The sequence below is a fragment of the Sus scrofa genome, chromosome 14, assembly GCF_000003025.6.
Source record: "Sus scrofa isolate TJ Tabasco breed Duroc chromosome 14, Sscrofa11.1, whole genome shotgun sequence".
NCBI lineage: Eukaryota > Metazoa > Chordata > Mammalia > Artiodactyla > Suidae > Sus > Sus scrofa.
The window spans coordinates 54,055,371-54,081,629 of NC_010456.5; the positions used below are offsets into that span (position 1 = coordinate 54,055,371).

General features: G+C 37.6%; 1 protein-coding gene across 1 annotated transcript in view; it reads right to left on the reverse strand.

Moving 5' to 3' along the window:
- RYR2 (ryanodine receptor 2) overlaps positions 1-26,259 on the reverse strand; it is a 754,552-nt gene that overhangs the window by 403,231 nt on the left and 325,062 nt on the right. Inside the window, 3 exon segments of the mRNA XM_021072683.1 lie at positions 15,181-15,277; positions 15,941-16,040; positions 24,898-25,010. Of these exon segments, the coding sequence (XP_020928342.1) occupies positions 15,181-15,277; positions 15,941-16,040; positions 24,898-25,010 (310 nt within the window).

Consider the following 26,259-nt stretch of genomic DNA (forward strand, 5'->3'; position numbering starts at 1 on the left):
CATGCCCACATTTTTGGTTATTTTAATCTCAGAGAGCACCAGCTAGATGAAATCTAAGATCTGAACTCTTTCATAATGGTATTAGTCAGGGTTCTTCAAGGAAACAGAATAATAGGAGACATTTATATATAAAAAATATATATAAACATATAAAAATTCTAATATATAGGATACATTTTATATAAAATACATTCATAATTACAAATATATACGTGTGTATATATATGTGTGTGTACATGTAATTATATATATGATTCCTCAGCTCAAAGGCAGTCAAGCAGGAAGAAATCCCTCTGATTCATGAAGGGTCAGCCTTTCTGTGCTAGTCAGGCCTCTAACTGATTAGGTGAGGCCCACCCACATCAGGGAGGGCAATCTGCTTTACTCATTCTATAGATTTAAATGATATGCTCATCTAAAATCAACCTCAGGGAAACATACAGAATAATTTTATTGAACAGTTTGATCAAATATCTGAGTACTCTGTGGACCAGGCAAGGTGACACATAAAATTAAATTCAAAATAACTAACTGAAAGAAAATCCAACTTATCTATAATTCTAAATCTATCTTTAGAATTATTATCAACATTGTGAGGAAGTCCTTTTTTTCTCCCTCCCAAAGATAATTATGGATAAATTCAAAGTGTTTCTGAGTACTTGGATCACCCAAAGCAACTTTACTTTGGTCAGTGAAGCAGAAGCAACAGAATTGTCTTATACATAAATTACAAAAAAAAACCAATCTGGTCATTTTCAATTTATTTTTTTTCTTCAATATAAGGAAACCCTAAATGTAGTGTATCATTTTAACACTGAGCAGCTTACATGGTCAGTTTTTACTGCAGTATTATGGCACTTTTTATTTTTCAAATAAACTTTTTTTTTAACATTTACCATATGATCTTAAAGCAATTGGAATAAGGGATGTTGCTATTGGATTATTTTTGAACTCATTCTGATTTCATTTTTGTCCAGAGAGAGGCTAGAGTGTTTAACAAATGCTGAACAACAAAAGAGAGAACAATAATAAAGGACATTTCCTTATGCACCAATATTACAAAGAATAAAAGAAAATGTCCATCATGGAATAAAATAATAAAGAAATTTAATCAGTCACAGCTAATTTTGACAATGAATCAATTACACAAGTTAAAAATAGAGAAGAGTTGTTTAAAAGCCTCTGAAGATTACCTTGACAATTCAAATGCTAATGACATGTTTAGGTAGAATTAAATAGGGACAAAAAAATCGTATTAATGTATTCTGGTTACTGCAAGGCAGGGCAGTAAAATAATATCAGAATTCTTCATTTTTCCAAACTCAGTGTTCAATAAAATACCACAATGAAAGACCACAAAATTAAATTCTCTTTTGAAAAACGGTTTTTTAATCCTAACAAAATAGATTCTAAAAGTCATGACTGGTATCCCTAGGAACTACCACTACTTTTTATTTCAAAAGAAATGTACTGCTTTAAGATACATATGTAGCAAAAATGACTACTCTTCCCCTCTTGTACACAGAAGGTTATTAATTAATATTCACTGAATATTTATAAAATCTTTCACAGCCACAGGCTAAAGAATAAAAATCACATGATCATATCTATATAGGCAAAAGGCATTTAACTGAATCCAACATCTATTCACAAGGAAAACTCTTAAGTAAACTAGGAATAGAATGAAACATCCTCAATTTGAAAAAGATTATCTACAATCAACATCATACTTAAAAGTAAACTAGATGCCTTCCCCCTAAGATCAAGGCCAGAATTTCCCCTCTCATCACTCCTATTCAACATTGTACTAGAGGAGTTCCCTTCGTGGCTCAGTAGTTAAGGAACCCAACTAGTATCCATGAGGACGCAAGTTCAGTCCCTGGCCTCGCTCAGTGGTTTAAAGATCCAGTGTTGCCATGCGTGGTGGTATAGGTTGCAGGTGCAGCTAGGATCCCGCATTGCTGTGGCTGTGGTGTATGCAGGCTGACAGCTACAGCTCCAATTTGACCCCTAGCCTGGAAACCTCCACATGCCATGGGTGAGGCCCTAAAAAGAAAAAAACAAAACATTGTACTAGAAGTTCTAGCTAATACAATAAGAGAAGAAAAGGAAATAAAAGGTATGTGGATTGGGAAGGAAAAAATAAAACTTTTTATTTACAGGTGACATACCTGTCTATGTAGAAAATCCTAAAGGCTCAAAAATAACAAAAATAAAAGACCTGGTACTAAGGAGCAATTATAGGAAGGTTACAGAATGCAAGAAAACTACACAAACTCAAATGTTTTCTCACATACCAGTAATGAACCAGAGGAATTTGAAATGAAAATACAATACCACTTATATTACCCCTGAAAAGAAAAAAAGATACATTACTTAGAAAAAAAGATACATTACATATGTAACAAAATATGTACAAGATTCATATGAGCAAAACTACAAAACTCTGATGGAAGGAATCAGAGTATCTAAATAAATGGAGATAAATTCCACATGTATGAACAAAAAGACGCAATAACTGCCAAGAGTCTATTCTTCTCAGTGTGACTCATCGATTCACCTCAACCCCAATAAATATCCCAGGAAAGTAATCACTTATCAACAAACAATTCTAATGTTTATACAGAAAGGCAAAAGACCCAGAATAGCCAATACAATATTAATGGAGAACAAAGTTGTAAGACTGACACAGCAAAATTTCAAAACTTAATAGAAAGCTACAGTAATCAAGACAGTGTGGTAATGTTAAAAAAGCAGATAAACATATCAATGGAAAAGAATAGAGAACCCAGTATTAGACTCTCGCAAATACAGTCAACTGACCTTTGACCAAGGAGCAAAGGTATTCCACTCCTTTCAATGAAAAAAAGGAGTTTTAAAAAAGGTAAAGTAAAGGAGATTCTTAAGGCAGTGAAACTATTCTGTATGACACTACAAGAGTAGATATACGTCATTATACATTTGTAAAATCCCAGAAAATATACAAAACTAAAAGTGAATCTCAGTGTTAAAAAAAATGGACTTTGATTAACACTAATGTGGCCATGTTGGCTCATTGTAACAGAAGCACCTCACTAATACAAACGTTAAAACTAGGGAAACTGCAGGAGAAGATCAGGAAGGGATATGTGAGAAGTATCTGTACTTTCTGCTTAATTTCTTTGCATACTTAAAATTTTTCTAAAAAATAAGGTCTACTAAAGCCACGGTAACCGAAACAGTGTGGTGTTGGACAAAAACAGACATACAGATCAATAGAACAGAATAGAGAGCCTAGAAATAAACGCACATACCTACATGCAATTAATCTTCAACAACGGAAGCAAAATATACAATGGAAAAAATGATAGTCTCTTCAGCAAGTGGTGTTAGGAAAGCTGGACAGCTGCATATAAATCAATGAAATTAGAACACTCCCTCACACCATATACTTAAACTTAAAATGGTTTAAATACCTTAATATAAAACACACCACCATAAAACTCATAGAACATAGGCAAAACATTCTCTGACATAAATCAGAGCAATATTTTTTTTGGATCAGTCTCCAAAGGCAAGAGAAATATAAGGAGAAATAAACAACTGGGACCTAATCAAACTTAAAAGCTTTTGCACAAAGCAAAGGAAACTATCAACAAAACAAAAAGGCAACCTATGGAATGGAAAAAAAAATTAGCAAATGATGTGACTGACAAAGGATTAGTATCCAAAATATACAAAGAGCTCAAACAATTCAATATGGAAAAAACAAAAATTTAATCAAAAAATGGAAAGAAGACCTAAGTAGACATTTTTCCAAAGAAGACATTCAGATGGCTCATAGGCCATCATAAAAACACAAAAATATGTGCAACATCCCTAATTATTAGAAAAATGCAAATCAAAACCACAATGATGTATCCTCTCGATCATAGGCATCATTAAAAAGTCTACAAACAATAAATGCTGAAGAGGGTGTGGAGAAAATTGAACCCTTCTACACTGTAGTGGGAATGTAAATTGGTATATCCACTATAGAAAATAGTGCAGAGGTTTCTAAAAATTATACAGTTGCCATATGATCCAACAATCCCACTCCTAGACATATAAATTACCTGGAGAAAATATAAATTCTAATTTAAAAAGAAACATGTATCCCAATTTTCATAGCAACAGTATTTAGAACAGCCAAGACATAGAAACAATCCAAGTGCCCATAAACAGATGATTGGTAAGAATATGTATATAAACACACACACACATAAACACACATATTTAAATATAGATAAATAAATACATATACACAAAGGAATATTACTACCCAGCCATAAAAAAGAATGAAATAATGACAGTTGCAGCAACATGAATGGACCTAAAGAAGAGAGTCTACTTCGTGAAGAGAGTCTAACATAGAAAGACAAATACTATTTGATGTCCCTTATATGTGGAATCTAAAAAATAATACAAATGAATCCATATACAAAACAGAAACAGATTCACAGATGTAGAAAATAAAATTATGGTTATCATAGGGGAGAGGGACAGAGGAGGAAAAAATTTGGAATATGGCATTTAACAAGTACAAAATATCTATAGGTACAGGTACTCTACATAAAATAGATAGGCAACAAGGATTTACTATATAACACAGTGAATTATATTCAATACCTTGTAATAACCTACAATGGAACACAATCAGAAAAAAATAACTGAATCACTATGCCGTGAGCTTAAAACAAACACAATACTGTAAATCAACCATGCTTCATTTTAAAAAGTCCTAATTTTAAAAAATCATTAAATAACCTCAATCTCAATAAATAGTTATATATTAGCAGAAAATATATTAAGAATATATTAGGAGGAAATAGAAGAGGATGATTGTAAAATTTAGCTACTTCTAAAAGCGTGTCATTCTCCAGAATGATATAAAATAATACCAGGCTATCTCAAATAACTTTTAGGGTTCTCTTTACAAAAGAATGATGAAAGTATGGAGTTTCTGTAGTGGTGCAGTGGTTAATGAATCCAACTAGGAACCATGAGGTTGTGGGTTCAATCCCTGGCCTTGCTCAGTGGGTTAAGAATCGGGCGTTGCCGTGAGCTGTGGTGTAGGTCGCAGACACGGCTTGGATCCCTCATTGCTGTGCTCTGGCGTAGGCCAGGGTCTGCAGCTCCGATTAGACCCCTAGCCTGAGAACCTCCATATGCCACGGGAAGCGGCCCTAGAAAAGGAAAAAAATAGAAAAAAAAGACAAGAATGATGAAAGTATAAAAATTTATATGTGTAAATATTGTAAAGGTAAATAATATTAAGGACTACTGTTTTTTTATAAAAAGTAAAATACAAGTATAATTATAATTAGTAAAAAAAAAAAAAACAAACACTAATTACTATCTTTCATACTTAAGGCATTTGGTTATAGATTTTAGGAAGGAGAAAGATGGAAGAGACTAAGGCTCTAGTACCCTAGAACATACGGTTTGATGGGGTAAAAAGGCCACAAACACCAAAAACATCTATGGGTTAGTGTGATAAAACCTGCTTTGGGCTATCACAAATAAAGCTGCTTTACACTAAATATTTGTGTACAAATATCTGTGTGTGAGAACAGTTTTCACTCCTTTGCAATAAATACCCAGGAACACAATTGTGAGGTCACATGACAGTACATGTTTAGCTTTTCAATCAACTGCTGAAATGTTTCCCAGAGTGGCTGTACCATTTACAAGCAATTTATGAGGGATCAAGTTTCTCTGCATCCCCACCACCATTTGCTTATCTGTCTTTTGTTTTGTTTTAGCCATTCTGTTAAGGGTGTAGTGATAGCTTCTTGCCATCTGAAGATGTATTTCCATGATGGCTAACGATGTTAAACCTGTTCCCATGTGCTTACTTGCAATCTGTATGTCCCCTCAGTGAAATAACAGTCCATGGTTTTACCCATTTTCTATCTAAATTGGTTTTTTTTCTAATGTGGAGCTTTGAGAGTTCTTTATATACTTTAAGTTACTTATCTTTTGTTGGACATATACTTTGCAAATACTCTCTGCCAGTATATAACATCTTTTCAATCTCTTCACAGGGACTTTTACAGAACAAAATTTTCTCATTTTGATGAGAAAATGTTGTGTGGCAACATTTTTACAGACATGTTTTTGATGTCAAGGTTTAAAACTCTACAATCTCAAAGGGTTTTTTTGCTTATTTTTTTTCCTAAATGTTTCATGTTTTACATTTATGCCCATGATCCATTTGAATTAGGTTTTGTATAAAGTGTGAGGTTTGAGCTGAAGTGTTTCATTTTTTTCTCTGTTTTTTTTGCCTATGGGTGTCCATTTGCTCCTTCTGAATGTCTTTTAAGTCTGGGAAAAAAACAGCCCTTCCTTTCTTCTTTTTTTCCTCTCTGAGGCAATCTCCCTTGTGTCCAAGACATTAAGTAGAACAGCCTCCTTGGATTTAGTCCTGAGGGAATAGAAGTCAGGAAGGAAGTGACTTGTAGAAAATTGAAGTTTTCTGCCAACTCTCAAACCTCCCCAGAAGAGGAAAAAGCACAGAAACTTCTCGCTGCTTAAATAAGGGGAAATAATAGGAAAAACACTGGGAGAAAACATAAATTAACATTACAAAAATTATCCTAGAGGCAACAGTTTGCATGTTGGCAAGTATGTGGATTTTCTACAAAGAATCTATAATATACATGAGATTGTCAAAATATCCACAATCCACCTCAACAAAAATTTTTAATCACCGTCTTCAAGGCTCAGATTCCTGCTGCAGAAACAGGGATTCTTTCTTATAGACTGACTGGATGTCAGGGTGCCTCCAATAAAGAAGGATCTTAGTCAAGGATGTGGGACTTATAGGCCTCAAAATAGTGTTTTATTCACTCAGGCTGGTATGCTGGTTTAGTGAGACAACTTTTTTCCCCTCCCTAAATTGCAAGCATTTAATAATCTTTCAGGAGTCACAAAAAAAAAAAAAAAAATGGGGACCTCAAACTCTTCTGCATTCACCAGAGTGGTTTCTCAAAGCAGGCATCCTTTCATGAACTGGAGTTTTGCACTTGCCATCAGCCTCTATCTACATGGATTAAATCATGAACCACTGCAGCTGCCAACCCTCAACACCCCGTGAGTGGAGCTCAGGGTGGAGACCAGGAGTGAGGCACTCTGTGCTCTGGGAAAACTGGAAGAACAGGTCTTCAGATAGTTAGATATCTTTAGGAGAAGATTTTATGTGCCCAATTCTTGCATCTCATCATATCTAGAAAAAACGCTAAAGTCCTTCATGGTCATGTCTGCTCCGTATGACTAGTAGTAATCTTCACGAGACCAGCAACAAACTTTTGTAAAATGTGTGCCTGGCTGCATAGACCTCCCCCTCACCTTTATCATACACACGGACATTATTTCTCCCTGCCTCTTTGGGATGGTCCTGCACAGTCATCTTCATATACATCCAACTCCAAGGGTGAGCTGGTGAACCCCCAGGGCTGTGAAAACTCAGGATACTGGCCCAGATAGCTGAAGTGCATATCAAAGAAATGATTTCAGTGAGCCCCAGCCTCTTTTGTTTCTTCTACCTGCCCTGTGTTGCAAAAACTCCATTATATCCTAGCTCCCCCTGCCTCCTTAGAGCAGTTTCTCAGGGCTACCTGAGATGCTGTCTCCCAGGGTTAAGTCCTAATTTTGCCCCAAATAAAATTTACCTCTCAACTTTCAGGCTGTGCATTTTTTTTAAGCCTTTGGTTCTCTTTAAACAACCTACAAGGAACACTGTGGTTCTCTTTAAACAACCTAAAAGGAAGTGCATGGCTTTCTTTCTCCATGTATTTCTTTTATAAATACAGAACAATAAGCATTTGTGTGCAGATTCCCATATCTACCTCACTATATAAAAGTGCTACAAGAATGACTGTAACAGCCCTGGCTGAAAAGTAAACAGAAGAGATGAACACACACACCAAGAAAGATAATGAAAGATAATGAACGGCAGTGTGTGGTACATTCCATGTCTGGGGCAGATAAAGACAAAGACAATTACACTACCATTATATCCTTAACCAAACTCAGTTCACTGAGGATTCACTTATGGATCCTCTGAAAAACAGAAAAATTACTCACATAAGATTTCTACTTAGAGCTGATACTGAATGCCAGATTTAAACCAATTACTGGGAAGAGAAGCTTGTTTTACTAACTTATAAGCTAACCAAAATATCCCCTCAAAATCAAAGGGCAAGAAAGATTCCTCCTGGCTTGATTTTCCTCAATATGTAGATCAGTAAGATATCTTTTCTATAATCTAATTTTTAAAAAGACTGTGATTGGCCTCTCCCAAAGGAACCTTCACCTCTTCCTGAACATAGTGCTGCTGAGATCTTAGCAGACTGAATTTCTTAAAGATAGAAAGTCACTCATTTTTTTTATAGCCAGCACACACCAAAATGCCTAGAACATACAAGCCCTCATAAGCATTAAAGGAATTGACTTAAAGTGATTAGGATATAGATCCAGGATTAAAAGGTTATCACAGAGATAAATTATAAGTGTTTCAGCTTATACATTTCTGCAGTAAAATTTCTACATGGACACCAGTCTACCATGTAAGTGCCTAGGAGAGCGTTTGGCTAAGAAGCTGAGTCCCAGGCAGGTACTAAAGCAACTTGTCAGGAATCTCCTCATAGTGACAGAGAAATCAAGAAGCACATGCCTACACAGCATTTAAGAAAGTATTACGTATTTACTCAGGGCTGAGTTTGTTATATTTCTATTCAAGTTGCTGCATGAAGGGAAACAAATATGTTTTGAGATGACACATCTACATAAAACGTAAGTGAATCTTCATGGGTTAAAAATAATATCCTTACGCTCCAATTCCCTGTTAAAGAATCACAAAAATAGGATCAGAGCAGAAAAACAACAAAATTTATGTTGTTACTTTTACTTTTCAGTCCATACAGAATATAACACAGTCATGAAGGCATTTGGAAATTTTAAAAAAAAGGGAGGGAAGCTTTTCTTTTCTTCCTGAAAAATACTGCTTACACCTAGCTTCAGCTAATAAATTGAACATGGACTAGTAAAAATGATCTTTTTTTTTTCGGTCTTTTTAGGGCCACACTTGAAGCATATAGAGGTTCCCAGGCTAGGAGTCAAATCAGCGCTGTAGACACAGGCCTACACCACAGGCACAGCAACGTGGGATCCCAACCACATCTGTAACCTGTGCCGCCACTTGAGGCAATGCAGGATACTTAACCCACTGAGCGAGTCCGGGTATCAAACCCACATCCTCATGGATACTAGTCAGGTTCTTAACCCACTGAGCCACAAAAGGAACTCCAAATGGTCTTCAATTTTCATTGAGAAAATAACTGAGAGATTTTTCTCTTTTCTCCGTGTTTATTTTTAATCTATTTTCTATTTCATTTCACTCACTTGAAGGGCATCAAACACTGTAACTTTTTTTTTCATTTTTTAATGACATTCCATGGTTCCAATTTCCGTGAATATTTTAAATCCTTGATCTTCAAGTCTGTATTTTTTAAAACAGTGCATTCTAGCCCTGTTGATACTTGGTAGTGTAGCTCTAGACCAAGTCAGCCTCCTCACTGATGACAGGCTGAACCAAGGCCAAGGTGCTTCTCGGTAATCAGCAGGGAGGTTACGTTTAGGGAAGAGACTGAATTTTCCTCCAGAGAGAAAAGGCAAAGAAGAGAAAATAGCTCTCCTTCATGTACTTACTGTCCAGCAAAACTGTTTGGCAAATCTATCCTCTCCCCAGAACCAGGCTAAAAGGATATACACAGGACATGCACAGGGAAGAGAAGGAAGAAAAATTCTCATATGATAACTGGGTCATTCTGGAGCACAACACAGCACTTTAGAAGCTTGCTCCAAGGCAGTGACTAAGGACATTAGGATCTTAGTCATCCAGTGGGGGACACAGACAGAAACCAGGCATCTCCTTCTGAGCCAGACGGAGAGACACTTAATTCATTAGATCAATCCTGACTCATGCCTTATCAATTATTTACAAGTAAAGCTCATTAAATCACAATAGTAAAGGGGGCGTGAAGGCAAAAATATTATCATGCCTACATAGAGCGTAGCTTTTGCCTACTGAGTCACATACTGGAAACGAAATGCAGCATTTCTTTCCAGGCATTGTCAGAAACAATAACTTAATAGTCCTGCACTTGAAAGTAACAAGACGGACCAAGTACATGCCACGAGTAATGCTTATGAGATGGAAACAGAACCTCTCTCTTCCACACTCAAGCCCCCCGCCCATACACATATAAACACACACACTCAGCCTGAACACTTTCCATGACCTCCTCTATTTTTCTCCATCACTTTTATCATTACCAAATGCATTTTATCTATGCATGCATGTATTTGTGTACATTCATAAACAAGCATATTTAAGTTTCTTTGGCCACATAGCCCCACTAGAATATAAACTTGAGAGATAAGATTTTGTATCTTTTTGGCTACTATTACAACCCCAGCACCCAGACCATGATAGTCATTCTACACATTTTTATTGAATAAGTAAAATTACCTATGAGTTATACAGTAAAACCTGTTTTAACATACAAACGATGCTTCTCCAAAAACATTCCCCTAATAATGGTTTCCAAATCAGAGATCCCAAATAATAATTCTGAATATCCTTCTGACTGATCCCTTTTAAAATTTATTTTATTTTTTATAGATTGAACATTAAATAGGAGATAAAAGTTATTAATTTAAAAGTATGACATACTTAATTCAGATAATGCATAATTTAATTTTTTTTTTCTTTTTACAGACATACCTGCAGCAAATGGAAGTTCTCAGGCTGGGGGTCATTCAGAGCTCAGCTGAAGCCTATGCCACAGCCACAGCAACACTGAATCCTTAACCCACTGAGCAAGGCCAGGGATCGAACCCCATTCTCGAGGAGATTTCGTGGGGTTCTTAAGCCACTGAGCCATAATGGGAACTCACAGCACATATTTAACCCATCAGTAAGTATGTGTGCACACAAAGGAAATGCCTTTGTTGAAATTTTATTACATTCACATAAAAATGGACGGAAGTGATAAGATACAATCCAGAGACAATCTAGAACAGAAAACACCCCCCGTATCAAAAATTTCATGCTTGAAATAAACATTGGAAATCAAATTTCAAGCCTCCAGATGAAATCTTATTTTCAAAGCAATAATTAAAAAACTGCAGGAACTAGAACCTGTCTCTCCTTAATTTATTCTATCTCACTATTAGAAGATTTTGAGTTACAAGTAAGAAATTACAATTCTACAGTTAATGCTCAATGCATTTCTCCCTTTCACCTGACTTCTCACAACTTCTATAAATAATATTTTTACTACTTTTCTTTTTGTTTAGGCAAGTTGTATACCAGTAATTTTAGAGCTGTACATCTTTCTGGAAAAACCTCAAGAAATTTAAAATAAAACAGTAGTGATGCTTTATTTCACAAACATGTCAGAATTCAATCCATAAAAGCAACATGAGCAGAAAGGGTAAGGGAAAATACATATATTTTTTTTTAACTTTGGGAGGCCTCATTCTCCCATTCAATTCCATTTAATTGCATGGGACACTCTATGCTCTTCATTCTGGAAGTTTGATTAATCCTCCCATGAGAATGTACTGGAAACCACTGACTTATACAAATCTAACTGTGAAGAGGAAGTTAAAGATCACTCTATCGGTATCTAGAATTACAGTACCCATCACTGAACTGCATTTTCAATTGCTAAAATTACAGTTCTGTATATTCAAAGCTTGTCAATGGAATGAGGCGTGAGCAGATTGACAAATCCATTTGCTAAATCCAGCATTTCTGACCAAAATGGTCCTGAATTACTCACAAGTAACTGTTACTTCTGGCTGTCCCCTTAATCAATTCCCCTACTTCTCATAATAAACCTGACTATACTTGAACTATTTAACTTGGATAAGAGAATATAATTGAGTATGACCAAGTTATAATTAGAGCAAAGAGAGCTATGAGGTTAAGAGAAATTTTTTCCTATTTCCTTGAAATTTCTCCAGCTTTCAAATCACTGTGCAAAAGTCGTTATTTTCACTTCTTTTTTGTAAAAAATGAATCAAAAGCTATTTTTTAGGTTATCACTGCATGTTTCTCCCTCAGTACATATTCATATCCATTTTAAAAAATGCTGTCTCCTGGCTGTACTGTCCTTTGCCTTTCCCTCATTCTGCAATGCACTAACGTGACTTAGGGTCAGAACAGAGGGAGAACTTAGGGAGATCATCTAAGCCATGATATTAACACAACTTGAAAGAACAAAGTGCTCTGTAAATATAAAATTCAAGGAATTATTTTTGTCATTACATGCAAATAACTGCTCAACCTCACTGTGTAATCCAAACATAGATAACTTGTTAAAAGTAACATCTCTTAGGCCCCTGCTGTCTATTTCTGACTCACTTTTCTCCCTTATATCATGATCTGACCCCCATTTTAATCTAATTTCACCCATGTAAACACACTGTTTCAGGAGCACTAAGGAGGCATTCTCACTGACATTACCACCTAGAAAAGAAAGAGCTACGATATGTTGATCTGAATCATATTAAGATTAATTTGACATAGAAATTATCAATATAAAGTCAAGAATAATACTGGGGGCAAACAGCCTTAAATATGCTTGTAAAAGGAAAGCAGACCCAGCACAATACTTTTTTTTTTTTTCAGACATACCTACAGCATATCCCTAGCTAGGGATCTAATCAGAGCTGCAGGTGCAGGTCTAGTCAGCATCCTCAGAGACACTGTGCTGTGTTCTTAACCTCCTGAGCCACAAAGGTAACGCCTGGACCCAGAATGATATTAAAATGTCTTTAACATTTTCCCTAGTCTTCTCTGCAATAATAACCAACCATGTAAAGAATTAGCAGGAAATCTGCTCTATAAATGTTATGTTTAATAAAACACCGCTTTAACAGACAGATCCTCTAAAGCGCAGGAGAGGTGGGGAACTGCAGTGAGGACCTGGGATCTAACTGATGCTATTTTCACGTGAAAATGACAACATCCAACTACTAAAACAAAAACAATGCTCACCCATTCCTGGCTTCTAAAGCTTAGCAAGAATGAGAAGTCCTTATCCACTTTCAACTCAAAAGAGTAGAAGATTTTCTTTGACACAGTTTAGTCTCTCTTCCTCCAAAGTCTACCCTCTATCATATTTTCATCCTCATGCCCAGGACCCCTCAAATGTTTCCATATCTGTCTAAACAATAATGACAATAACAACAACAAAAATAATAACATGTGGATCTCTTAATATGCACCAAGATTTTACGTGCATTTTCTTACTGAATCTTCACAACCATCACATGAAGTAGCAGCGAATATTTAAACTGCTTACAGAGGAGAAAAATCACATTTAAAGCAATGAAGTCATCTGCACAAGTTATACACATTGTAAGTGCCAGAGATGAGGCCCCCCCCACATCTGCCTAGTTCTAGAGCCTCATTCCCGTAACTATAAGTCTCTACAGTGTCTGTAGCAAGGGTAGAAGGGGTCAAAGAATCAAGTGGCCAAGTATTTCATTTAACAAATCAGAGAACGAAGACCCAAAAGATTATGACAAGGCCTCTTCTGGTTCCTAAGTCTCCATGATTATATGACAGCATCTAACACATCTACACTCTAATTCTCCTGTGGGTTCCAGAACTAACTTCCCCGGCTCTCCACTTAACCCTATTCCAGCTCTCTTGTGACTTTTCTGCAACTGTCCATGTCCTAAATATCAGCCTTCTCTTGTCTATTTTTCACCTCTCCTTTCATCCTGCCCCTCTTCACTCTGCAATAACTGCACTTCCCAGAACACTCTGCCATCCCTCTGAGTCCTCTATTCATTCCTGTGTTTAGAATTAATTCCTTGGAGTTCCCGTTGTGGTTCAGTGGTTGACAAATCTGACTAGGAACAATGGGGTTGTGGGTTCGATCCCTGCCCTTGCTCAGTGGGTTAAGGATCCGGCATTGCTGTGAGCTGTGGTGTAGGTTGCAGACAGGGCTCAGATCCTGCATTGCTGTGGCTGTGGCATAGGCCGGCGGCTACAGCTCCAATTAGATCCCTAGCCTGGGAACCTCCATATGCCACAGGAGTGGCCCTAGAAAAGGCAAAAAGACTAAATAAATAAATAAATAAATAAATAAAAATAGAATTAATTCCTCAAATCAACTGCCTTTTGAATTCCCTCTCGTCTTTAATACAAACCCTATCAACACCGTCAACAACTTTCTAACTTACTAAAAGCAGCATTTTCAGTTTAGGGAATTTTTCCAGGCTCTTCCTTTCACGCTTCCCCAGAAACTAGGTCTGACTGGTGAAAAAGGTCTCAAAGTGACTAGTTATGAGAGTATGAAGTTTCCAAATGTTCTCTACATCTTTAAATTACAAAAGCAGATATTTGTTAATGAGTTGTCTAAGTGATATATTAACATATATCCACTAAAAGACTTAATGCCATGTAATAATTCATCAGATAATGCCTTGTCTCACAGTAATCTCTTCTTTATTACTATATCCATCTATCAATTCATGAGGCAAAATAGGACATTTGAATCACCCTAAATATTAGTATGGTTTTGTATTATTTGTGCACTTTTCTCTGTGCTCCAGACTACTGCCTTCTTGGCCCAATGCCAAATAATATTAACATGAGAGAGGTATTAAAATCATATAAAATATTAGGGAAAGTGGTCACGTTTATTATCTATTCCAGTAAATGGGAGATAACAGAAAAACATCCTAAACCTTTGGGCAATGTGAGAACTCTGATTTTAAAAATGAATTTGAGACTAAACATTTGAAATAGGACGAATTCAAATCCAGTGAACATTTAATGAAGTTTTAAGTGATTGCATATGTTCATTCCTCCTACTCAGTTTATTTTATTCAATGTTTCTCACCATGCTTTAATTACACAAAATTTTCTAGCAATGCCACTGATAGGTAATCAAAATATAATATGAGAAAACACTTCAGAGGAGGCCCACAAATGGATCATTTCAATGAACAGATGAATGTTAGTGCCCCCTTTCCATGATGCTAATGGCCTGAGCAGACTTAGCCTTAATTTGAAAAAAATTTATCTCAATGTAAGAAAATGCAAGGCTCAAGGCACTGAGCTTAGATACTGACCTCCGCTGCTCTTCGCCATGTTCTCCGGAAGGGACAGTGAGGCATTCGTCCATGTGTCCATGAAGCAACCTGAGCACGTCACCACCAATCAGATACCCTAGAAGGATTGGAATGCAGCCACATTTAAATTGGCAAGGTCAGATATTGACAGCTGAACAGATCATCTGGTCCAATCTTTTCTCAGACACCTGGCCAACCTTGCAGGGATGGATGCTGCCACCTGCTGGCCACATCTGAGCCCCGGGTTCACAGTCCCACAGGGAATGATATTCTCATACATGACCTCATCCTCATAAACCCTCCACAAAACATGCAAGTCTGGATAGGCTCAGACTTGAATGCATTTAAGTGAGAATAATCAGAACAAACACAGATATTTCCTGGGAAGACCCTGATGCACAAGCACTGTTGTAATCCAGCTGCAATTCACAGACCATGGAATACAAGAAATCTTGACATCACCCTCACTAAGCAATATCCTGAGGCCAAAACATTGGAGAAAATAACCCCTACAAAGCTAGGATGTAAAATACACACAAATAAGCTAAAGCTGACAGTAGTGTAAAAATAAGAAAAGATAAATCTTAATACAAATTTTGCTTTTAAATAGCAATCCAAGTGAGATGCCAAAATGTCACATTTTAGCATTACAGTATATTTTGACACAAAAAGGCCTAATTTGCTCATTATCACAGTTCCAAAGATGACTATCAACTCTGCATCGAGGACCAGTCTCCTAACGGAAGTGAGTTTTATTTACCTTGGGCTGCTTCACTTCCTGAGCTGATGGGGGCCACGCTCCAGAGGGTCTGCTGGAAAGCGGCATCCACGTGCAAGCTGACATTGCCATAAGACAAGTGCTGTATTAGAGGCAAAAGGAGGCATCAATACAGGCTCTGGCTAAGTGTTAATACGAAAGTGCTTCTGCAACTCCTGCTCAACACCACAGATTTGAAAATATCACAGAGAACATTTTAATTCAATCCTATCCCTCAAAAATGAAAAGACTGTAGAGGAAAAATCAGAGTTTATGTTTGACTTTAGGTACTTGTCAGCCTCATTCTAAGAGTTACTACTTAAGCCACCAATTGAAAACCATCCTAATGAATATACTAAACCAAATTCATTTGTGAAAACAGACTATTTTGTGGTGAAGGCTTATGGATGGACAAAACTGTGCAGAGTGGGCACGTACTATTAAAATTATAATTAAGTTTTCCATATATAACACTGTAATAGTGTGCTGACAATGAAGTAGGTAAAATCTACTGGACCAATGTCTTAGTTTTATGGGGTTCTTCAGGAATGTTTATCTATAATTTGTCATTAGATGGCATTATTTTCTAATAGATATCAAAAATCAGGACAATAAGTGTCCTTCAAAATTCAGATATTACAAATTCCAGATGTTCCTTTTTAAAACCCAATGTATTAAAAGAATATCATATGTCACATCTCTGAGAGCCATAATACATGGGTTCTGAAATGATAAGGAAAACAAAAGTAGGAGCACAGCCAAACGCCATGCTTATTTCACTATTACCTGGCTGCCACTATAATTTCAAAAATGCATGGAACAACCACCTATTTTCTTCGTGTCATCTCAGTAAACATCACCAACACTCCTATAATGTTTCTGCAATACTTTCCAATGCTGATGACAGCCTAAGCTTTTTAAGATTTTAATTGCACAAGAACTTTTCCAGAAATCTGACCATCTTGGTTAGATGAAGCACATGAAAAGTCACACTAGTGACTAGACACTACTCCTAGCTGTCATACTAGTCTACACAGCAGGCCTTTCAACACCCAAAGGTCTATTTTGTCTAAATAGTCTAATCTCAAGTCACTAGCAAACATAGATATTTCATTTTCTTTCTCTTAAAAACAAAGCCAAAGGAATGTGTGACATTTAAATATCTGTAGTTATCAGTACTTTTTCAATCAATGAGATTAAAATTTTATCAGTGGATACATCAGATTCATCAATAACCTGCTCTTACCCCTCTCAACATCTCAGTCAGCTGTCTGCCTCTTGACAACCTCCTCTTCATGCAAAATCCCAGCCAGGATGCCTTTGTTGAATTCAGTTCTTTCCCAATATGTTAAAATTCTTTAAGTATTTACAAATGAATCATAAGCCATCTGCTTCCACAAACAAGAAAAATATATTGTCCTTCATAGTCCTCATCACACAATGTGCTCGCTGTGTGTGTTTTTCTGTCTCCCTGTTGTAAGCTTTCTAACACAGGCTCACGACTGTATCCCTACCATCTAGCAAAGAAGCATGTGCAGAAGCCAACCAAAGCTTTAAAATTTAAGTAGCACAAATTTAAAAAAAAATTTTAAGTTATTCCATTAATGTTCCCATTTTAGTGATCTAACCCAAAATAACAACATATACAAAAGCCATAAAACCATGTGGATTTTACCAAGCCATCAGAAGATGATGCAAAATACCCATATGTTTTACTTTTGAATTCAAGTGAAGGCTCATGCCATATTATGGTAAATACATAATATGATTTGTTCATTCAGCCTGGTTTATTGAATATATATAAAACATCATACTAAACATGAATGGAACACCTTCCCCACCCCAAGGGTGCTCATGCTCTAGAAAGGAAGGTAAAATATATCTACAAAATGCTGCGAGTCAGCACTTTGAAACTGTTAGCTAAACTGTAATCAAAGTGCTACAGGAATTAAGAGAACACTTCGACCAGCCTAACTGAACAGAGTTCATTGTCCTGGGCCTTGAGGACAGGAGGTATTTCCACTGGAGAAATGGGATTCCTTATGGGATAAGATATTTAAGGAATATAGATAGGATCATTCAAACTGCGCCTCACATTTCTCTACTTTAGACACTCTCTCCCCAAAAGTCTGTGCGCACACTGGATTTAGGTTCATATATTAATAATGTCAACTTGCTGAGTGTAAATGTTTAGAACATACCAAAACTTTTTTTTTTTTTTTGCCTTTTTGTCTTTTCTAGGGCTGTACCTGCGGCATATGGAGGTTCCTAGGCTAGGGGCCTCATTGGAGCTACAGCTGCCAGCCTACGCCACAGCCACAGCAACGCTGGACCCGAGCCACATCTGCAGCCTACACCACAGCTCACGGCAACGCCGGATCCTTAACCCACTGAGCAAGGCCAGGGATCGAACCCGCAACCTCATGGTTCCTAGTCAGATTCGTTAACCACAGGAACTCCTAAAAATGTACCAAAACTTTTATCAACTAGTTTGTATATTTTCATTTTTAATATACCAGAAACCTGACAACTGGAAGTGGCCTGGGCCACCTTGACCCTCCAAGAGGCTCTAAGAAGGGGAATGGTACCCAAGGAGGCAGTGATGGAACATAAAGCACAGCAGAGAGTTTCATCTGTGGGGCTTACTGCATATACTCAGAAAGAGTGAGAGAGGGCCCGGCAGATGAGGCAGGTGCCAGACCAAGGACCTCATACTTTAGAAAATAAGGAAAAACTGTGATGAAAAATAAGGGGGGGGGGTTAAAATGCCATTTTCAAATCCTATCTAGGTTTCAAGGTAAACAATAAATAGGATACCCATAAAAATAGGAAAATTTCACTCTATTGGAGCAAGTTTTAAAAAAAATGTCCTTAAGATCTTATCACACCATTTAAAGTTATCTAAATAATGTCCACTCGGAGTTCCCGTAATGGCTCAGTGATTAACGAACCCGACTAGGAACCATGAGGTTGCGGGTTAGATCCCTGGCCTTGCTCAGTGGATTAAGGATCCGGCGTTGCAGTCAGCTGTGGTGTAGGTCGCAGACGTGGCTCGGATCCCGCGTTGCTATGGCTCTGGCGTAGGCTGGTGGCTACAGCTCTGATTAGACCCCTAGCCTGGGAACCTCCATGTGCCATGGGAGGGCCCTAGAAAAGGCAAAAAGACAAGAAAAAAAATAATAATAATATCCACTCTTCTCAAGAAAATATTCTCTAGGCCTAACTATTTTGGATGCTTCTATTTAATTGTCCCACTTAAACAACAAAGGGGAATCTAAGAACCACACTGAGTGAGGCCTGTGATATTAAATATTCAGACTGCAGTAAAGGTTTCAGTGACTGACAGGAAGATAAGTTATACTTAGGCAAAACCCTGTGTTGTCAGAGATGGAAAGCAAATTTGGCCTTAGGCTGAAATATGCCACCTCTCTGGAATTTACACAATAATACAGTGGCCTTGACCCACCAGGAGCTGTGCAGAACGCTTTGAGGAGTGATCTGCTGCCTCCTGTCACCTTGATTCTTATGTTAGTGATTCTCAAGTTCTCATGGACACACTCCTCATCTGAGAATTTTGTTCAAAAAAAGGCAAATTTGAATTCAGAAGGTCAGAGGGGAGTGAACCAAGGCCACTGCTCCAAGAAGCATGTGTTGAGTATCAAGTCTTCATATGACAGAAGCACAAAAATCTCAGGAAGAGAGAAGATATTACAAATCACCTCCCAGGAGATCTCAACCTGGATTCCACATCCATGCTTTTAGTTTCCCTTGTATGCCCAATGTATACATTTTATACATTTTGAAGTATTATGATGACAAGGAGTCAGTAAACTTTGTCAGACTGCCAAAAAAGGTCCCGGGCACAAAGGCTTTTCAGAATATCCGAATTCAACCCTTATCTTGATGCATTCATTCACTCATTTATTTCTCTCTGATCAAGTGTCAGGCATTGGGCCCTGGTGATGACTCACTCTGGAAAAATGATCATCCAGTGACAGGGAATACAAGTAAACAAGATATATCGCCCCTCATGCTTCTTTTTTTTTATTCTGAGAAAAAAATGAGAGACAGAGAAGAGATGTGTTTTCCAAATGTAACTATCTCTGATTCTAGCACCTGAGCCTCAGAGAGGAAAAAAAAGGCTCAAGTAAATAAATCAAAAATAAATTGGCTGATGCGATAAACAGCTTGGAAATATTTATGATCGTCGTCTTTGTAGCTATCGATATTTTTTATGCAACTTGAGGCAATTGAAAATTTATAATGCAATCAAAACATTTCTTATCAGAAATTCAGAGGTGGGTACAAGAGAAGTAAAGTTTTAGAAGCCCCAGAAGAGCGCTTTCCTTTAAGCATTTTTTATCCCTTTCTAGATTGTTGGGTTCTACTTTTTCTAATTTAATTTTATTTATTTATTTATCCATCATGTTCTACCCCAAGAGATTGGACATAGACTAATTTACTTTTAGACAGTTCCTTGGTAATATTTTCATAGATTAAATAAAAAAATTGTCAGGGAGCTCCCGTTGTGGCACAGTAGAAATGAATCCAACGAGGAACCATGAGGTTGTGGGTTCGATCCCTGGCCTCACTCAGTGGATTAAGTATCCGGCGTTGCTGTGAGCTGTGGCGTAGGCCGGCAGCTGAAACTCCAATTAGACCCCTAGCCTGAGAACCACCATATGCCACAAGTACAGCCCTAAATCACACACGCACACACAAACACACACACACAAAGGCTGCTTCTATAGATGACTTAATCAATAAAATTATTAAAAAATAAGTAAGTGAGAGCAATCCAGGCCATGGGTTGAACATTCCTGTGCACAGGGTGATTTTTAATATCTTTCTAACACAAGTTAAAGTAGCTCCGCATGCTTTATTTTGTTTAGTTTGAAATCGATTCACAGTGGTACCCATTTTATCATGTTTCTTCTATTTTAAATTGTGTATTTCTCATATTTAAGCTGCTTTGCTAAATCCTTCTTTAAAAGAAAAAAAAAATAAGTCCTTGCAATGGGGCAAAGGAATTTTTTTTTTCCTCTTGGATATTCCTGGAAAGAAGATTAAGATATCATTTCATATTAGAATATGAAACAGCAAGATGAGAAATGACATTATATTGGCTGAGTGGTTTACAACCTTTTCTGGATATAAGACCCTTTGTTCCTGGGAAACTGAGTGCAGGGGTTCAATAAGGAAAGCAGAGCAGGGGCAGAGCAGCCTGGGTGAAAACTGGGGCCCCTGGTGCTCCATGTAGTGCCCTCTTTAAGCCACAAGATACCACCACAGAGGAAAGAGTGAAAATCAGTCCTTGAATCAGTTTTAATCAGTTTAGCACCCCTATCTTGTAAGCTTGATTACAGCAGCAAATGCTCAATTAGATAGTTTAACCTTAGTTTAACCATCCCTGTTGGTGAAGGAAAATTAGATCAAAGGCCAACAGACACTAATGACTGAAAAGTTACAAAATCAATGACTGGAAATGTTTATTTTTAGTGGTTAGTTTTAACTGAAGTGTTTTCAGCCAAATTTCTTAACTTATTTATGTTTAACCACATCACGTCTTCTCAGAATTTGAATCTTGCTTTCACATGATGGAACTTTATAAATTTAAATCAGCTATAATCATCTTTTGTTTACCTCCTTCCCCAATTTTTCTTCTTCTGGTTTTATGTCTACAGTTCCCTTAACCGTTTTTAATAGGTACAATCTCCAGGGTAAATAATGGCAGCAATTTGCTACTCATTTTTTTATATGTGCCATTGATAGAGCTAAGACTTTTGTTTGGATTGAACATTCAGTCCTCTCAACATCACTGTGAACTGGGCTCAATCACCCCCATCCTGCAGATGAAGAAACGGAGGGTTTGAAGAGGTTAGGTGATGGGCCCAGGTTCATGCTTAGCAGGGTCTAGACTAATAAACAAATATATATATAAAACCCATTTTCAGTTACTCAGGTTCGGTACATGGATTATTCCAGTGGCTACTGTTTATTCAAACATCTTTTACTGCCTCACTTTTTGCCCTTTCATTTCCTTCAGATCCTTCTCAGCAAGCACCATGTAGGTCCTTGAATCCATGACCATAATAGTCTATTTTCTCACCATGAATCAACCACAGTGGGAATGTGAGGTAATAATGAACTATCTCTGCACCCATAGAAACATCCTTCACCATCTCTAACCTAAATTCTAACACTTAGTTATTACCTTATGTTATTCTCATACAGTTCCATGTGCTCGTTTTGTTTCTTTGAGGATGGAATCCATGTGTAATATATCCTTGGTCTTCCCTGTGGTTTCTACCATATGCAAGGTCCATAACTTGCAAAGGCTATTAAAGTCACTGACTTTGTTAGCAAAGGAAAGAGAAATTTTAACAGTCTGGTTGGTCAACTATCTGGAGCTCTATAAAATGTTGTCAGGTGTTCCCTGGTGGATCAGTGGATTAAGGATCCAGCACTGTCACTTTTGTGGCTTGGGTTCGATCCATGGCCCTGGAACTTCTGCATGGTGTGGGTGTGGCCAAAAGAAAAAAAAAAGGGGGGGGGTAACAAAAAGGAACTTAAGGGAATTCCCATTGTGGCTCAGCAGTAACAAACCCAACTAGTATCCATAAGGACGGGGGTTCGATCCCTGATCCTGCTCAGTGGGTTAAGGATCTGGTATTGCTGTGTGCTGTGGTGTAGGTTGCAGATGTGGCTCAGATCCTGTGTTGCTGTGGCTGTGGTATAGGCTGGCAGCTGCATCTCAGATTCGACCCCTAGCCTGGAACTTCCATATACCATATGCCACATGGGTGGCCCTAAAAAAAAAAAAAAAAAAAAAAAAAAAAAAAGAGAGAGAGAGAAAAGAAAAGAAAAAAGAAAGAAAGAAAAGGAACTTAAATACATTGGCTAAAATGTAGCTTGAAGGTTATCTGAGTGTAAACACTCATGATGTTTGTTTATTTCCCAGTGTAACCAAAAGTGAACCTGATGTATTACAATTACTGCCATTGTCTGCAGAGTGCTCTTTAATTCAAAGCATATTCAGACTAACCACCTCACTGCTTCATCACAATAACCTTGGTGCTAGGTATAATCATCACCATATTGCAAGTGCAGAAGCCAGAATTCAAAGAATTAAGTGACATTCTAAGGAATGTAGTGGTAAAACTGATGTGAGACGCCCTGGCCTCTGTGAGATTCTGAATTTTCTACTCTTTCAGAGCATAATGATGCCATCCTGTCCAGTAACCTCTGCTGTGTAGTGGAAAGAACAAGTTGTACAATAAAAACTGGCATAGTTATGCCAAAATCAAAATGAGATATGTGTGGAATTTATATACTGAGAAGCACGCATGCATTAGTTTTACCACCACTATTCGTTTCCAAGTAAAACCACAGCTCAAAATCGATGTCTCCTTCACACACAGTAAGGGCTTAATTAATGCTCATCTGAGAAACTGACATACTTCCATTGTTCTAGGAATGTGCATGGTGCCTGTTTCCACAGACACTGGTTAAGAGACAAAAGAATTGCTCCAGGCCTCCCTCTAGCTCTGCAACATGAGATGCTCTGTTTAACAGAATAGTTCCTGTCAGTTACATGAGCCACTGTTTCACCATCTCCCTGCCTTCATCTTCCCCTCTGCCCTCAGAGCAAGTAACACAGCACCCTCTTCCTAGAAATGTTTCAGAATTGGAAGGAAATGTATTGGTAAGCAAAAACTGACTTGAAGCACCTCCAGACTTGAAGCGCCTCCAGACCTATCCTATTTCCACGTTCATAGAGCAAAGGGGTACTAACTACTTACTTCATCAATGACATACAAGTAATTTTATATATTTTGCTTTTTTAGGACCACACCCACAGCAAACGGAAGTTCCCAGGCTAGGGGTCAAATCAGAGCTGCAGCTGTTGGCCTACGCCACAGCCACAGCAATGTGGGATCGAAGCTGCATCTACAACCTACACCACAGATCACGGCAATGCCAGATCCTTAACCCACTGAGCATGGCCGGGGATGGAACCCGCATTTTCAAGGATACTAGTTGGGTCTGTTACCACTGAGCTATGATTGGAACTCCACAAATAATATTTTGATTTAAAGCAGTGGAAATACACTTTATATAGATGAGCGGGATCTTAACTGCAAGGATGCTCTATTTCTGATTTTTGTTTCAATCATCGTCCACAATGATGTCTGGGATTTTTAAAAATGTGGACATTCATGGAAAGTTTGCAATACCCCATTTTATATTTGTTTAATTACTTCCTCAACCTTAAAATAAAATGAATATTTTGCACTGGCCTCCTTCGCACTTTGATTAATTTCGACCTTCTGCGAACTTCTGCAAATGATTATTCATAAGCAAAAATACAATTTACTAAATAAGTTAGGTAGATATTGGCCTCACTGCAAACATTAAAAATGCTTTCAATGATTAAACATAAATTTCTTTCTTCAATTTCCCATTTCCAATCCCTTCCCTTTGAAACAACGCAATGTCAGTGACAGAATTAAACTTTTTATTTTATTTCTCCTTTCTTAGCATGGCAAGTGTTTCTCTTAGAACAATTTTCTTTCATAAATCTCAAAACAGGTCATCACAGCCTCATTAACACAGTCTTCACAGTGGATGCAAAATAAAGTCCATGGAATTTCGCATTGCCAATTAGACCACATTTTACATGCTGCTAATAAAATCATCCAAGGACAGGCCCTAACAATGTCATGAACGCACATGTCAAGGGCAAGAGGCAAGCCTGTCTAAATAACCCTGGTCAGCCGCATTGCCACTCACGGCATATTATTCTTCTACTTAGGGAGTCAGAACTCATCAAATAGAGGTACAGGCTTGTTTCTCAGCAATTTTCCTAGATAATTTGCAATCTCAGCTCTAAAGAGCTTATTTTATTGACCTGTCACTTACCATATCACTAAGTACATGATCCTGCTTTCCACACTTACCAGGTACCTTTCAGAAGACACACTAACTAAGATGAGGTCATCGCCAACTCGCACTTTTTCTCCTTCTGAGCGTTGCTTGGAGGCAGGATGTATGGTCCACCAACAAGCCTCGCCTGCGCGGTGATTGAAACGTGAAACACAAAGAAATGCCTCTTAGTCTAAAAACCCATGTTCTTTGCCAGTGACTCCAACATAAAAGAGAGAAATGAAATCAGTCTTCACCATCAGTCTCCTTCAAAGGAAACTGCCCTATTCACGCAACTTTCAGAAACTGGAAGTGGAATGCAAATTCATCTCTTAGATCACAAAAATCGAAAGAATCAGAGCAAATTAGTTTCTGATAAGACATACTGAAATGCAAAGATTCTTCTCAAGAAACTAGTTTGACACATGGGTAAGTTTGGTGTCTTCCCCCGCCTCCTAAGAACTGCTTTAAAAAGATATTTATTTACGATCACATAAGGATACATTCACCAGCCACACTGCTCTCTGTTCCTTACGCAACCATATGTGGTTATACTGTTACATCACTCTCTCTAAGAACACCCAGTTTTCGGCCACTTAATTTTCAAAAGGACTCAGGGGTTTTGTTTTTTGTTTTTTGTTTTTTGTTTTTTTGGTTTGTTTGCTTGTTTGTTTGGTCTTTTTAACTTTTTAGGGCTGTACCCATGGCATATGGAGGCTCCCAGGCTAGGGGTCCAATTGGAGCTGTAGCCACCAGGCTACACCACAGCCACGGCAACACGGGATCCAAGGCGGGATCCAATGTCAAGGCGCGTCTCTGACCTACACCACAGCTTACCGCAATGCCAGATCCTTAACCCACGTGTGAAGCCAGGGATCGAACCCACATCCTCATGGGTGCTAGTCTGGTTTGTTAACCACTGAACTACGAAGGGATCTCTAGGCTCAGGGTTTTGTGACGGTGGTATTAGAACCATTAAAAAAAACCTCTGTACTTTTTTTGGATGCTGACTCAAAATGGGTATGAGTAATTGCCACCTGAGTTTTTCTATCCTGTGCCTTGTTTTATGGTGTTATTTTAAAATACAATAGTTTCTATTAATCTAAAGGTAAAATATAAGAGAATCCTGCTTATAGAAGGATATGGTATAAAAATATCTGGGTGTATATTAAATCAAATACTTTCTTCTAGAACAAGTTAAACATAAGCCTCATAAACTGTTCAACATTCTTCGTACTTCAGTCCCAAAACCTAGGGCATAAGCATAAGCACACAATGCTTCAATCTCCTCACAGTTCCTTTTAAACTCTAAATATAAGTTCTAACCAAAAATGGGAATCGTTTTATTGATATCTGTTATCCAACAATTATCATTCTCTTTGTGTGCCCAGCTTTAT